This window comes from Epinephelus moara, chromosome 3, assembly GCF_006386435.1.
Source record: "Epinephelus moara isolate mb chromosome 3, YSFRI_EMoa_1.0, whole genome shotgun sequence".
NCBI classification, from domain to species: domain Eukaryota; kingdom Metazoa; phylum Chordata; class Actinopteri; order Perciformes; family Serranidae; genus Epinephelus; species Epinephelus moara.
This window is the reverse complement of record NC_065508.1, coordinates 10,301,985-10,317,471: the sequence shown is the minus strand read 5'-3', so window position 1 is coordinate 10,317,471 and position 15,487 is coordinate 10,301,985. Positions and strand designations below refer to the sequence as shown.

The 15,487-nt window shown below is 40.4% G+C and overlaps 1 protein-coding gene across 3 annotated transcripts in view; it reads left to right on the top strand.

Moving 5' to 3' along the window:
* LOC126388182 (transcription factor COE1-A-like) overlaps positions 1–7,132 on the top strand; it is a 112,243-nt gene extending 105,111 nt beyond the window's left edge. For 2 of the 3 annotated variants that reach the window (XM_050041117.1, XM_050041116.1), the window contains exons 16-17: positions 1,764–1,832; positions 3,195–7,132. In XM_050041117.1, coding sequence (XP_049897074.1) covers positions 1,764–1,831 — 68 coding nt within the window. In that variant the 3' untranslated portion in view covers position 1,832; positions 3,195–7,132. The remainder of the gene's footprint in view (positions 1–1,763; positions 1,833–3,194) is intronic. The other variant, XM_050041118.1, reaches the window with a different exon arrangement.
* Positions 7,133–15,487: the final 8,355 nt, after the last annotated feature.

Genomic DNA, 15,487 nt, shown 5'->3' with positions numbered 1-15,487 from the left:
AGATATACTGCCATTAGAGTCCCTGTCACGTCCTTGTCTGATCAGTCAGTACGAGCATATATTCTTACCACTTACCACTTTGGTCCAGACTGAAATACCTCAACAACCATTAGATGGATTTGCCATGAACGTTTGTGCAGACATTTATGGTCTCTAATGGGTGAATCGTAACAACTTTGGTGGTCATTTGACTTTTCCTCTAGTGCCACCATTAGACTCCATTAGACTTTTTTTTTTTTTTTTGGAAAATTTCTCCACAAGTATTGAATGGATTGCCATGAAATTTCAAACACACATTCATTTTTCCCCTCAGGATGAACTGTAATAACTTTGTTGATCCCTTTTTATTTAATCTAGTTTGGTCTAGTTCGTCCAGCACTTTGGTTTATGACCAAATACCTGCACAACTAATTCCCATCAGCCTCAGTGCCACATGGTGTTTTTTGCTACGTAGCAAATGTTAACATGCTTACAGACTACGCTAAAACACTGTTTACACTTGGGTTTAAAATGCATTCTGATGATCTGGACACAGCCTAGACACGTCACCGTTTACAGTTGTGTCTGTCATGTGTCCAGCTGACCTCTTATGTTCAGATTTCATTGCTGCCTACATCACTTTCATTAGAACAGTGATATTCAGCTTGCAGGCTGGTGGCCAAATCAGGTCCACAATGGGGTGCTTGATGGCCGCAGACCATTTTCTAATTTTACTATCAAAATAAATTGATTGACACTAGGTTGTTTTTTTTTTTAATTTTCATGTAAATAAGATGCTAAAGTGCATTAAAAGCATCAAAATAGAGTTTGTTTATTTAACAAAAATGCCCAGGAAGGCTCCCCAGGACCCCCCGGCAGAGGTCCAGACTAATTAATATCTGTTTATTAACTGGCCTCTGGCCTCCTGTCATTTTGCATAAGTGGCCCCGGGCAAAGCAAGTTAAGTATCCCTGCGCAAGAATTATTATGTCCACGCTCTCGATAGTCACAACAGCATGATGTTTCGTTACATCTGGAGATATCGCTGTCAGTAGAATTCAACATGTCTCCTTTCATAGGGCAAAACACTTCACGCAACACTTCATCCAACTAGTTGTAAAATGGGCAAGTTATAGAGCAGCAAAACAACCACTACATCCTGTATTGATGACGTAGTCTGTGTCAGGGACGCATCAGGACACAAAACATACGTGGTCAGACGCACCCCAGACTACCTCGGCAAGTGGTTTAAGTGATCGGATCACAATGTGTCTTGGTGGTCATTTACATTTGTATTTAGTGCTGTCCACTTGAGCTCTGATCGTGCAAGAAGCATTTTAAAACCAAGTGTAAACAGGTAGAGGGAATCTCTTGCGCTTCAGCCCTTCCACAATTGGAGGTCGGTGCTTCTCAGAACAGGACAATATAGATCAAGATAACCCTGTGGAGGAATCCAAGTGTAAACAGGGTTAAAGATGGTTAACATGAAAAACATTATATCTGTTAAATGTCAGTGTGTCAGCATACCAAAACAACAAGATATGTGTAAACTATTATGAGAGGTTTGTCTGTTAAATCTGTCATGCAGAGGACAATATGGACAATTTTATCCAAGTCAACTTGTATGACTTCACCCTTTGGATTGACAGTTTGTTTCATTCTCTCTCCTCCCTCCTGTCTTTTCTCTTGACTTATAACCCTTCCCTCTTTTTATTCCTCTGACCTTACACCCTTCCTTTGTCGTGACTCTGCCCCTGTCTGTCTCCTGCCTGTGTCTCTACCAGATCAAACATTTGTGGACTCTAGCAAGTACTCAACAGCCAGCTCTCTACAAGGCCTGGCCTTCACCTGAAGTATGTCCCTCAACTTTCTCTTCCTCCAACTTTGTTGACTAATTGCATTTGCAACTTTCATTAAACTGACTTATTTCAATCAAGTGATGATTGTCTTGCACGTGAGACATTATTTATCCCTGTTTCTGATCTATCACTCACTTTCCTGACTTTTTACCCTCAACTTTCCTTTCATCTCGTACTTTCATTTTTTTCTGTCTCCATCTTCCCTCTGTCTCATCATCACCTCTCCATCCTCCTCCTCCTTAACTTTTCCATCCACATCTCATCCCACAGCACAGATGCAGCTATTCTGTTGCCTGGTAACACCCCCTGTCTTTCTATTGGCTGGGAAAAAAAGACAGGAAGTTAGATATTTACAGAAACCCCAAAAAAAAGACATTTGGCAGAGAGGATTTATTTCTCAACATCATTGGTTTTGTTTAGCTGTGTGTGCATTTGCTCTTGATTTTCCGTGTGTGTGTGTGTGTGTGTGTGTGTGGAGAGAGAGAGAAAGAGCATGTGCGGGGGTGTGGGAACTCAAAGCTCAGCCTCAAAGCACAGCTGAAATAAACACTCCCCACTTACAGCTTACACACACACTTTCCTCTGTCACACACACTGGGTGATCACACACTGGCAGCTTACTAGGGAGCGATCAACAATGACAGCTGTTCGACTCTCTTGACAGTTTATACTGGCAGTATACCTGCCCTATTGTGTGTGTGTGTGTGTGTGTGTGTGTGTGTGTGTGTGTGCGCTCCTGAGACAAAAAAGAAAATGAGGGGAAAAAACGGAGGCTCCACTGAAACAATACATTTTGCGGTATTTTGTCACACTGGTGCTAAAAAACGAACTCTTTTCTCTTTAAAGTTTTCACCCACCATGAAATATATAAAAAACATATATTTAATCATTTCTCAACTGTGCTGTGTGTGTGTTTGTGTGTGTGTTTGTGAGTGTGTGATTTTGGGCTGGGCTCTGCCTCTCACATGTTGACACCCATCCCTTGGGTTTAAATACAACACACGCCATGATGCAATCTGTCAGGCGCACACACAAACATACAGTAAAATACGCCAACTGTTCCCGCACAGAATTAAATGTGTGTGTGTGCGTGTGTGTGTGAGTGTGAGAAAGCATCGCCAAGAGCCAACTTATATGATGTGTCCCCGCTCGATTTTACTGATTTATTCATCTATTGATGTTTTAAATGTCGCTGCAGTCACACAGCTGCACAGATGGGAAAACATATTGATGTATTTATGAGGGAATTTTTTTATGACGATGAAAAATATTTGGCTGTGTTTTAAAAGTTTTTTCACTCCCTCTCCCTCTCCCCCCCTCCCCTCCTCTCCCTCTGTTTCTTTTTCCACCCAACAGCAATCCCAGGAATGATCGTCCCACCCATGTAAAGGTGTGAGTGCATGACTGTGCGTGTGTTTGTGTGTGAGACTGTGTGTGAGATGAACCAAGCACACTCACACCGATCCCGGCGGAGGATTTCGGTGCGAGTCAGACTCCGGTCGGGGATGGAAGCAGCTGTCCCGATCTGAAGGAACAAACCCAACTCAGGCCCTTTCTAACACAAAAACAACTACGAGAAAAACAGACGAAGAACAAAAAAAAGACAAAGACTGTTTGCGAGGAAATAAGTTGTTTAGACTTTGTACACCTTGATGCTTTTATAGGAGAACGGCCACGCCTACATTTTGACTCTCCACGGACACAGGAGGTGTATTTATTTTGGAGAGAATCCACTTCTTCCCTTGAGTGATTTTTCTTTTTGTGCAACAGTTAACGTGTGATAATCATCCTCTAACTGTATCTCACATGAGGGATTTTCTATTTATGAAGTTTGGTCATTAATGAAGGATTATAATGTGAAGAATACCTGACGATGATGGTGATGATGATGAAGAGGCAGCGGGATTCACGTAGGGTCGAATCCAGCCGACACAGACAAGCCAAGCCAGACACACACTTTCACTTCTCATTGCCAAATCCACACCACCGTCACTCTTTCTGCACAGACACTCAGACAGCGAGGTCTTCCTCTGCATTTAATCGATCAGATGAAGGATTGAGATGCTGCAGTTTTAGCCAGTCGCCATGTTTGCTTTGAGCTCGCTTCACATACATTTGCACCGCTGCTCCAGTGTGCTACATTTTCTAGAAGGAGAAAATCTTTCAAGTGCAGAGAGAAACAAAATTCAGTCATCTAACAAACCAAGAAGACACATATTTCCACCGTGCAAGATTCAAGAAATGAGACTTGCTGCAGTTCAGATTCAGGACAGATTTGAGGAGCTGACTGTAAAAGGGCCATAATGAGTGTGTGATCACTGGGTGCCAACAGCAGCTTCACTGTTGAAGATTTGACCCAACAACTCTGCCACTGAGTCCGTCCCTCGACCCTGTTACCAAACAATCTGTTACAAAGTCAGACACCGCCACAGCAACCTCTATAAGAGGGGGAACATGTCTTAAAGACTGCTGCCATTTTGAGTTTGATTTTGTTGTGTGAGGGTTGCCTTCTCAAATGTTTGTCTTAATACATAAATTCTTATTTCTGTTTGGTTTTTCTTTTGGTTTGCTGTGTTCTTTATATTCTTCCTGCCATCAGCCAGCCAATCAGATTGTGTTTCTTTTGATACCTGCCCACTTATCTGGTGTGATGGACAACTTGAGTGAGAAAATGATCCAATGGTGTGTCTTAAATGCTGCGCTGCAAAGAATGTCATTATATGTATAACTGAGTCTTAAAATTTTTTGTGAAAACATCTTCCACTGCGGTTTCAAATCTGCCCATGAATTCAGTTCAATTTTTTATTTTGTTTACAGTACAACTGTATATAATTGAACACCATTGCAGCATTATTGCATCCCATCTTGCACTTGTTTTCTTGAGAAGTAAAAATTTCCTAAAGAAAGACTTTTTTTTTGCAGCGCAGGATAATTAGCCAGCGACATGTCTTAAATACCCGGTGTGCAACAATGAAAGAAGTAGCTGATGATTTGTTGTCACTGTTCCCTCAACCATGCAGTGTGTGTGCTTCAAAAGTCTTACTTAATTTATGATTGTGTTAGTTTTGCCAAAGCCCTTATTTGAGACATTAAGGCCTAAACAGTCGCATGCCACGGCTTCTACGCTAGTTTTCTTTTCTTGTCATACACAGTCAGAAATGCCATACATCAGAACAACTGTCTTTTTCACACCTGCCAAAGGTACAGTTCATAAATGCGTCTTAGTTTTTCGTTTAGGTTGATGACATTTGCCACCAATAGAAACTATGTAAAAGTAAATTTGGATTCTTAACTGGACACAGAGCCTTATTAGCATCATGTGCAGATGAAGTAAATCCCACCTCTTTGATAAACAAGAATCAGTTGCCTGTGAAGATCTGGCCCATAGACTGTTTATAAAGATGGCTGCCATGTCCTACCACTGTACAAAAATCAAGTCAAAATATCCCAGATACAGCCGCCACCATCTTGCTCTGGTGACATAATTTGGAGCCCAGGTCCATGCAGTAGTGATCCCCGCGGTATTGAGTTCCCGCTGGTACACCGACTCGACCGATCGCAAGCAGCAAAATTATGATGTCATACCCCCACTTTATAGCATCAAATGATTAATTAGAACCAAACTTACATACTATACTACCACTTTTTTCATGATTTATGACAACATACTAAACTATGACCTTTTTCCGTGATTTTTGACGATGTACTACACGTGACTTTTTTTCGTGATTTTGGAGGACATACTGTACTATAATGTTTTTTGTGATTTTTGACAAAATACTAAACTATGATGTTTATTCGAGATTTTTGATGACATACTAAACTATGATGGTTTTTTTTTAGATTTTTGATGAATTACTTAACAATGGCCTTTTTTTTGCAATTTTTGACGACATACTAAACTATGACGTTTTTTTGTGATTTCTGACGACATACCATACTATGATCAAGAAAATTAAAACTTGAACATACGCCAGCGAGATAAGAACCAACCCTAAATGACAGAAACCATCTTTGGCAAAAATTTATTTGATGTGTACCTATCTTTAAATTTGGCTCATGTCCGTTAACACAAAGGGGAGGGGTTTACATACTGCAGCCAGCCACCAGGGGACGATTGATATGTTTTTCCGTCACTTTTGGGAAGCTGTCATGCTGTCCATCTTTATTATACAGTTTATGGTCTTAGATGGTAAGGCTCAATCAAAAAAAGGAGGAAAATATTGAATGTCCGTCAGTTTTTGAATCTGAACCAAATGAGTGAAAGCCACCTCCTCGGGAATAAAATTTGGGTGAACTCTAAGGGACGTTTTCAAGAATTTGAAAAATGACACAAAATATTTCTACAAAAAGAATCCCTGAAAACTCACCTTCTTAAAGACGCGTTCCTTGCTTTGCCTCTCATGTCTACGGATTTGAACGTTAAGACATCTTATTTGTTTTTGTATAATTTTGTATCTGTTTATTAAGAGCCATACTTCCACTGCTAATTTCAATCAAACTAAAATAAGCCATGGTTTTTTGTTTTTTTTTTCATTTGTAAGTCAAGTGCGCAGGAGGATATTTTTCATTCTGTCACAATGTTGTTTGTATCATTATTGTTAAAGGTTGCATAATTTAGTTGTGTTAATAGGTGTAGAGTTCATAAATATGTCATTATGATTATCTGTGTTTGTCTTCCATGTGATGGATTTGAAGATGGAACAGAGCTGCTTAATGAAGGCTTTCTCCTGCAGCCACTTCTCCTCTCTTTGCTCTCTTTCCCTCCTCCTCCATGTTTTGATTGTGCTTTTAATACTCTGTATGTTTGCTCTCTTTTTTTCCTTCCCCTCACAAAAATGAGCCACCTATTTATTTTATCTCAAATATGGGTCTGCAGACCACTTTTCTGTTTGTGTCTACATGTGAGAGTGCCTGTGACTGTGTGTGTGTGTGTGTGTGTGTCATCATTTTTCTCTGAAAGAAAAATGTGATGTTTTAAAGCTAAGGGATGTTTTTTATAGTACATATATAAATACCTGTACAGGAAGGAGTACATAGAGGGTTTGGTTAAAAGAAGTATGATCTGAAGCACTTGTCCGACAACATCGACATTTATCATGGCTTGTCTGCGTTCAGGCTCACAGTGGTGGTCGTCATTCATACACACATTATCAGCAGTGTCAGTGCGGAGGGGAAGAGTACAGAGGAAACTACTGTAAAGATGATGATGTTGATTCTTTTTTTTATTTTAAACTTTGAAGTGTAAAATAACTTTTTGACTCTCACTATATTTAATTAAAGTTCTTTCTTCTCTGTGAAAAAAGGTGTTTGTGTTTCACTTTGTTGTGTATCACTGTCACTCAGACTGCAGGGTAATGTGGTGAGAGACACACACATGTGAGAAAAGATGCAAGTGAGGGTGCAATTAAGGGAATTGAGATGCATCAGTGCAGTTTGGAGAAATTTCGAGCCTCTCTGCAGGAGCTGCAGGGAGGAGTCGGGTCATTACAAAGATTCAGCTCACCTGTGTTAACCGCCTGAAATCTCTATATAAACTGGTGGCAGTTTTCCTGTAGACAGGTTGCATTTAATCTAATCTCTCTTCACCTAAGAGAAACCTGTTTTAGTTTACAGCTCATGTATCTCAGCTCTCTGTCCCAGCGTCAGACCTTCAGCTTTATCACACACATAACAAAAAGCCAAAGAAGCATTTGTTTCTATTTAATGTACCTGCTGAAAGCGATGGAGTAAAAGAGAGTCAAGAAAGTTAAAGATCTGCAATGAAAAAAATGAAAGAGGGTTCAGTGTTGAATGAACAATGAGATAGAAAAAAGTGTCTTTATCATTCATTGTGTGTCATCAAACTGCCCTGAATTCATGCTTCACGATGCCAGAGAGTCAAAACCAGAGCACAAAAACGCAAAGATCATATAAATTAGGGATCCTTTCATACCTTTCGATAAAAACTTTGCCATTTAGCAGCTGACTCTGAAGACTGTTTAATGCCACAATCACTGATGGCCTGACCTGACAGGTGTGAGGCATCAGGGACAGGTGTGACTGTTTGTGAGGAGTGAATGTGTGAATGAGAGAGTGATTATGGGCACATGTCACATTACACTGCATTTGTGCTTCATGCTGCGCTCACCCTTTTCCTACTGACTGTGTGAATGGCTCCAGGTTCATTTTTATTCATAAAACTGTGATTATGTACGTAAAGTTAAGTTCTTGGTGCTGACAGGTGAAACAAAAGAAAATCAGTCCCTCACGCCGTGTGTGTTTTGAAAGATGGCAAGTTATTATTTGTCAGGGTCCAATGTGTGGTCTCTCATGACTCTCAGCCAAAATATGGCAAGCATTTGAGTCTGTAATCTCTTAATCTGGTGACCGTCCCTAAAGGCACACATATCTTGTAGCTGAAGTGTTGGATGTTGGAGTTTCCCACACACCTGAACACACTTTACAGCCAAGTTACGAGAAGAAAATATTTGTATTATACATTTCTGCTATCTTAGACTACATTACATTTGCTCTTTTCGTACGTATATCAGCGTTTTGTCTCAGGAGGTGGAGGGGTGTCTCCTAGGCAAGACACCTGCCAAGCTGCAGACAACTGATTGTTTTTTTGTTTTTTTTACTGACCCTATGCAGCATTTCAACAGTGTTTGTGGCACCGAGCCTGGTGGGATTTTTCACCAACCCCACCCTGCTTTTCCAGCAGCTTTTGTACCACAGAATTTCCGTGTTTTAAGTCAAAACATGATCTTTTCCTAATCATAATGTGATTTTTGTGCCTAAACCTGGTCACACCTTTGCCACAGCGTTGCTGACAAATGTAAAGTTTCAGCGTATCGCCTTCAAAATAATGTACAAATGTAACATAGACGTGGTTGCAAAAACATAAAATATAAACTTTTTCTCTGGTGATTGGGTTTGACGTTTTACCCTTTCAACAACATTACACACAATGATAGAACATCATGTTGAGTGTTTCAAGTTTCTTACTTCACCTGGTGTTCATAAATGCTGGCAGTAAATGTAACAAAATCTTAGAGCTGATGCTTTTTTAAGTGCTCACCATTTTGGTAATTTGCAGACAAAAATTTTACTAAATGTAATAAAATATGCAAGACGGTGAACACTTTTAAGCGACAGCTGGAGACCTTTTTATTTGATTTGGAGTTTCATTGATGTCCTATTTTTTTCCTAATTCTCCCATTTTTACTATCTCTACTGTTTTTTTTTCCTTCATTTATATACTTGTGTATATTGTGTTATTCCTTTTGCTCTAGTGTTATTGTGTTGAATCTTAATTGTGAAGCACCGTGAGCTATATCTATTGTATGAAAAGTGTTCTATAAATAATTTAATAATTTATTATTAAAGTTTATGAACACACAAAAAAAAAATAAAACGCACTGAGCCATTGACAAGAGAGTGACAAACTTCTTAAATATTAGTCTGACCTGAAAGGTGGAAGTTTCATAAAACTGTCAGCAGTCAACAATTCACTGTTTCAGTCAAACTTTATTTGAATTCACCTTCACACGGTACAGATTAGTGCCGTTAAAGGTGATTTACAGTTGACTCAAAATGAAAAGAATAAAGACACATGATGAGGATGGTGCACACAAAAAAGCACATCTATAGATTTATGGAGTGAAATAAAATAGTAGAAATGTGACTCATCACAAGACACTGAACTCTTCTTCTTCACCGCTCAGCTGTGAAGCTCAGTTCCAGTAAGGATCACACACAGAGAGGTTGATCTGGGTCAAAGTGTTACACAATATGTTGTAAAACTCACACAGAGAAGGGGATTCACTCTGTGGGTATATTTGTTTTATTATTTAAATCTTTTCATTTCTCCTCCAGTCTTCTGTCACATCAGACTCCAGCAGCTCTGATGTTGAGCAAGGCTACCAGCACGGCCAACGATTTGGTCATGTACACTGTGTGTGTGTGTGTGTGTGTGTGTGTGTGCGCGTGTGTGCGTGTGTGCGTGTGTGCGTGTGTGCGTGCGTGCGTGCGTGCGTTCATAAACAATACAAATTCTCCAGTGAGACCCGTTTTTGTAATGAGACAGATGGGCCCTGCCTGGAGTTAGCTATCAGCACAACCACAGGCTGTGTGTGTGTGTGTGTGTGTGTGTGTGTGTGTGTATGTGTGTGTGTGTGTGAGAAAGGGAGAGCAAGTGTGTGTGAGGTGTTATTCTCCTATTCCTAGCCTGCAGGCTTAATCAAAGAGGAGCCACAGATGTCTTATTGACACCAATTAGTTTCTGTCTCATGGCACACACACACACACACACACACACACACACACACACACACACACACACACACGCACACACATTAATACAAATGTATTTAGAGTGTGAACACACATCCGCGCTTTCATTTCATAGAGTTGATCTGAGTTGAATTTGGGATTATTTATGGCCTCGTCTCGATGAGTTGAAGAATGCAGTCAATTTGTTTGAGCGCTATCTGCACACATTCACAATTCACAAAAACACACCAGTTCGATAGCTTGTTGCCTCTGTGTGTGTGCACACCGATGTGTGTCTGTGTGTGTGTCTGTGTGATAAGTCTGACAAGACAGGACTGAAGACATCCATTAGCTAATGGATCTCTCCTCTCTCAATTTTTTTCCTCTCTCCTCTTCTTTTATCCCTCTCATCCTCCCACCATCACCACATCACACTCCCGGTGCTCTTAACCCCATCAGGAGGAACCACACACACACACACTTTCTCACACACACCCTAATCCCCTCTCTCTTCCCTCCTCCTCTGTCCTCCATCAGCTCGATGCAAAACCTTTATGTACACAGGCTGTACATGCTGACAGCAAGCCTCCTTTTGAGGTTTGGCTCTGCTCTCAGAACAGTTTAAACATCCAGAATGTGAATATTAATTTAATTTTACAGAAACTCCAGACAGAGAAAAGTGGACGGAGCAGCTTTGCCCTCAAATGATGGTGAAACTGCTTTTCCAGGCGGACATACTTTCAAAGTAAAGTGCTGCTGTTGTCAAAGTATTTTTGGTTAGCAAATGATACTTACCCACTTCTCACTGTGCATTTGTCAAACTAAACATTGGTGTGTGACTGATTCACTTTAGTGATTGATACCTAATCATCCTCACAAGTGTGTCCGCTGTCCTCCTGCGTTGTTAATGTTTAAAACAGAAATAAAAACAGGACAGAAATTTCAAGTCTTTCCATTTTTGTGTCAGTTTTTCCACTTCTAATCAGTTCAATCAGTTGTTTATTTGTCACATGGTTTTATACAAATACAACTCCAGTGAGACGTGATCCCTTCAGCTGCTTTAACTTGAGCACTGTGATATAGATCTTTTTTGCATCTTACATTGTTGGCTGCTGCTTTATAATTGTTCATAATTCCAGATGGTTCTGATAATCCATGTTCCCTGGTTGTGGGATGTATTAACTGTCCACACATCCTGACCCCACCAAGACGACTGTAGGGTTGCAGCGCCTCTCTACAGCTGCCTCTGAATGGCGTATAGCAGTGATTCACAGCAGGAACAGGACAACACCTCACATTCCAAGCGACACACCAGTCCTTATTCACCGTAAAGCACACACTTCCTCTCCTTCTTTCACCAGAGTCCTCTGCTCTGTCAATCCGGCATATAGAAAAAGAGTCACCAGGGTGAATGGCGCTGTCCACGATTTATCCAAATTTTGGTGAATCAAAGGATATTATAGTTCCCAACGGGATATCAGATAATGATTATTATTGTCACAAACATATACTATCATATATTAACATATAGTTATAACGTGTATACTGCCAAAATTCTATTATATTACAATATTATTACTAAAATTAATGTTATTGTAGCTATTGTCATTACAGTTTGATGTGCATCTCACTCCGTCTCTCCCCCTCTTGATGTATCATTTTGTCATATGCATCAATGTATATCAATTATGTTGATCTGTTCTGTATGACATCCATTGCATATCTGTCCATCCTGGAAGAGGGATCCCTCCTTGTTTGCTCTTCTTGAGTTTTCTACCATTTTTTCCCCGTTAAAGGGTTTTTTGGGGGGAGTTTTTCCTTATCCGCTGTGAGGGTCGGAGAACAGAGGGCTGTAATATGCTGTAAAGCCCTCTGAGGCAAATTGTGATTTCTAATATTGGGCTTTACTAATAAAACTGAATTGCAAATTGAGGTGAATTTAAACTGATGTGGCACAGAGGTCATCCAGTTTATTTTCCAACAGCTGTACAATGGCTAGCAGGATGCTACTTCAGCTGGTGCCCAAATTCTCCATCTTTCCTCAGTGTCTACGGGTGTTTACATTGAAAAACCTCGACCTGGCTAGCTAGCAGAAGTCAACAATAGCAGAAGTTGCATACTGAGTTGATTTCCTCATCCCAGTGAGTGACTCACAGCCAAACGTCACCACAGTCCAACACCACCAGAAGTGAGTAGATTAGGTGGAGCTCTAGACCTCCTAGAAGGCTTTGTCACTTCTATATAAACATAAATTGTCTTGGGGCTGTGGCTGAATTGACTGATGCTATTATCTTTCTTCGGAGGACGGCCCCCTACCAGTTAATACATTTAGCTCTGGGTTTTATTGAATGATAGCAAAGGGAGACTTAGCGGCCTAGTCACCAGAAGAAAATGTTGGCGTCCGTTTCCGCAAACCACAAACAGGTTACATTTGTACATGTGACAAGTATCATTTCAAATAACAGAGTTTTGAGTACATGTATGTGAGCTGTCTTTGTCATCAGGAGGTGAAGGGGATGGTGGATGGAATGAGACCTATGTGAGATGGCTGCCAAGCTGCACGCTGCTGTTCAAGACCAATAATCAACAGCGAGACATTGCAACATTCCCACCCCTGATTATGGCACCAAAACATGTATTCCTAACCATAACCAAGTGTTTTTGTGCCTAAATTTAGCCACAGCATTGCCACAGCGTAAAGAAACTTAGAGTTTCAACATGTCCGCTTCATAATAACAAACAAATGTTACTTGTTCCTGGTTTGCAGAAATGTGCAATGCCAGCATTCACTCTGGTGATTGTGTTGCACTTTGTGCAGCCTCACACACTGTGTCTTGGGGTGGTTGAGGGTGACAGTTTGTTTAAGAAAGCAAGAAGAACGAGAGGGAGAGGGTGTGGAGGAAAGAAGCTAACGAGAGCAGAAGATAAAAGGATGAGAGAGAGGATAAATATGAGGATGAGTAGGAGATGGAGGAAGAGGAGAGGGTGTTAGAGAGAGGAGAGGAAGAGTGACATGATGATAGTGTGTGCGAGGGTGAGTGGTAATGGAGTCTTCTCTCAATAGAAAGGTGATGTTGCTGTATGATTTAACAATCGAGAGCTGAAGAACAATAAAATCTCATCCCAGTGTGTGTGTGTGTGTGTGTGTGTGTGTGTGTGTGTGTGTGTGTGTGTGTGTGTTGCCTGAGAATTTGAATGAGAGGTGCTAAAGCTAAGTACAGGGGATGACACTCCCTCACTGCTGCCACTCCAAAAGCACTTGTAACACACACGCTCACACATACTGCAACACACTCTCACACACTCATATCCACTCACTTAAGTGGAGGGTTTGAAATTGAGCTGGGACTTGGAACGAATACTCCAAACAATTATCTTTCTCTCTTGCGTCTAGTAATCCATTTCCCATGAATATATTCACATCTGCCTATTTTTCTTTTCCCGCTCTTCCTCCCTCCATCCTCCTCCTCCTCTGTTACACATTCTCACCTCCTTCTTTTCTCCTCCCTCACAGGTGAAGGTGTCTTTCCCCTGGGGCCCTGGACAAAATGTCGACAATACAGCAATCATACATACTAATTTATGGCAGCAGATGCCTGTCACATAATGTCCACACTGTGGTTAATACCAGCTGCGAGTGACACATGATGTTGGCAAGATGTGTCCTCCTCCTGTAGCAAAAATGAAAATTTGTTGTTGTGCAGTGGTAAAATATGTGCAGGGCTAATTGTGATGATTGAAGAAGAGGAGAGCTTATCCTAAAAACAAAGAATCTGGATTTTTAAAAACTGCTATTTAAAATACAGCTACAGAAAACACCTTTGCAATGTGGAATAATAATAAAGATAATTAGTTGTTTTCTGTAAATCAATAACAAACTTAACACTTTGAAAGCTCTGCAATGGATGAAGAATGGCTGATTCGGGAAGTTGAAATTATCTGCACAACACCTCTTCATTTCACTAAGAGAAAAACTCATTAAGATGGCAGCTGCCCGGAGTGAGATCACCAGGAAGTTGAAAGTTTCTGGTAAATGACCATCTCTAACAATTGCATGTCATTTCCTGTAAATATCACCATATAAAATGTGTGCTTTTGTGTTTAAAAAGTACAAACATAGAGACAGAAAGTACTCACCCATCTTTTAATAGTTACGTCTCCAGTCGAGCGCACAGCTGATAGGTAACGTTGGCCTATGTGGTTTGTTTGCGTGATTTAGCAGAAGTGCATATTTCACAGATTCTGTGTGGTCAGAAAGTGACGTTAGCTTGCTGTTTAGGACACAGTGTGAAATTCATATGAGGCACACATTTCTCGTAAACACATTATTTGAAAAATGTGTGCAGTTGAGTTCATCTGGCACATGACGATGTCAGAGGGGATGCACAGCCAGGACACTGTTGGGAATGTGTTTTTGATCCAGACAATTTTGAACACATTTTGAAGTATCCAAAAGTAATCCAAAAGTATCTAAATACTTAGTTTGAGTAATCTAACTACATTTTAGGGCATGCATTCAGTCATTTTTAGTGGGATGCGTTTAACAGTACCCTTCCCTACACTCATGCTAACATAAAGTACAGCTAAGGGTCATGTGAATGTCATTAGTTATGGAGGTATTTGGTCATAAACTAAAATATTATTGGACAAATTAAATGGTTTACCGGCACGAGAGGAAAAGTCAATGGATAACCAGAGTTGGTTGAATTCATCCTCAGGGGACCATGAATCTCAATACAAAATGTTATGGCAATGAATCAAAAGCTGTTGTGACCATGTGGACTGAATGACACTGTGATCCAACGATACATATCACTTACACTGGTATGGTTACATATCATCAAATAATCAAAACAAATCAATCAAACAAATTCTGAAAACCAAATGTATTTGTTTGACTTGCTTGTCCTCTTCTCGTATCTCTTCTTTCATTCACCTGCTTCCTTCTAAACAACCGACAGATGGATCTGCTCTGTGTTCTGTTTCTCATCTTCGACTCTATTGAGTTTATATTTAATTTATCTGCAGTATCCCTTCTGTTGCCAGCTGATGATCTGTGAAGAATTAAATTGTCGGATTCCTGCTTTCTTAGTCACTTTCAATCTGTTTCTGTGACATCATCACTTACGACCTAATGCTATCATCACTGGCTGCCAGGAAGCTGAGATTATCAATGAGCTGATGCCCAGAAATGTGTGGTGATTGGCAGGGATGATTGATGATGACATCATTCTGTTGATCGCCATAAAAAAAAAAAAGAGCACTTCTGGTTTGCATGGTGATGATGATGTCACTGCCATTGTGTGAGAGCTGTGTGCATGTGTGTGTGTGTGTGTGTGTGTGTGTGTGTGTGTGTGTGTTGGACTACAGAGGGCTAATATAATATCATCACATCC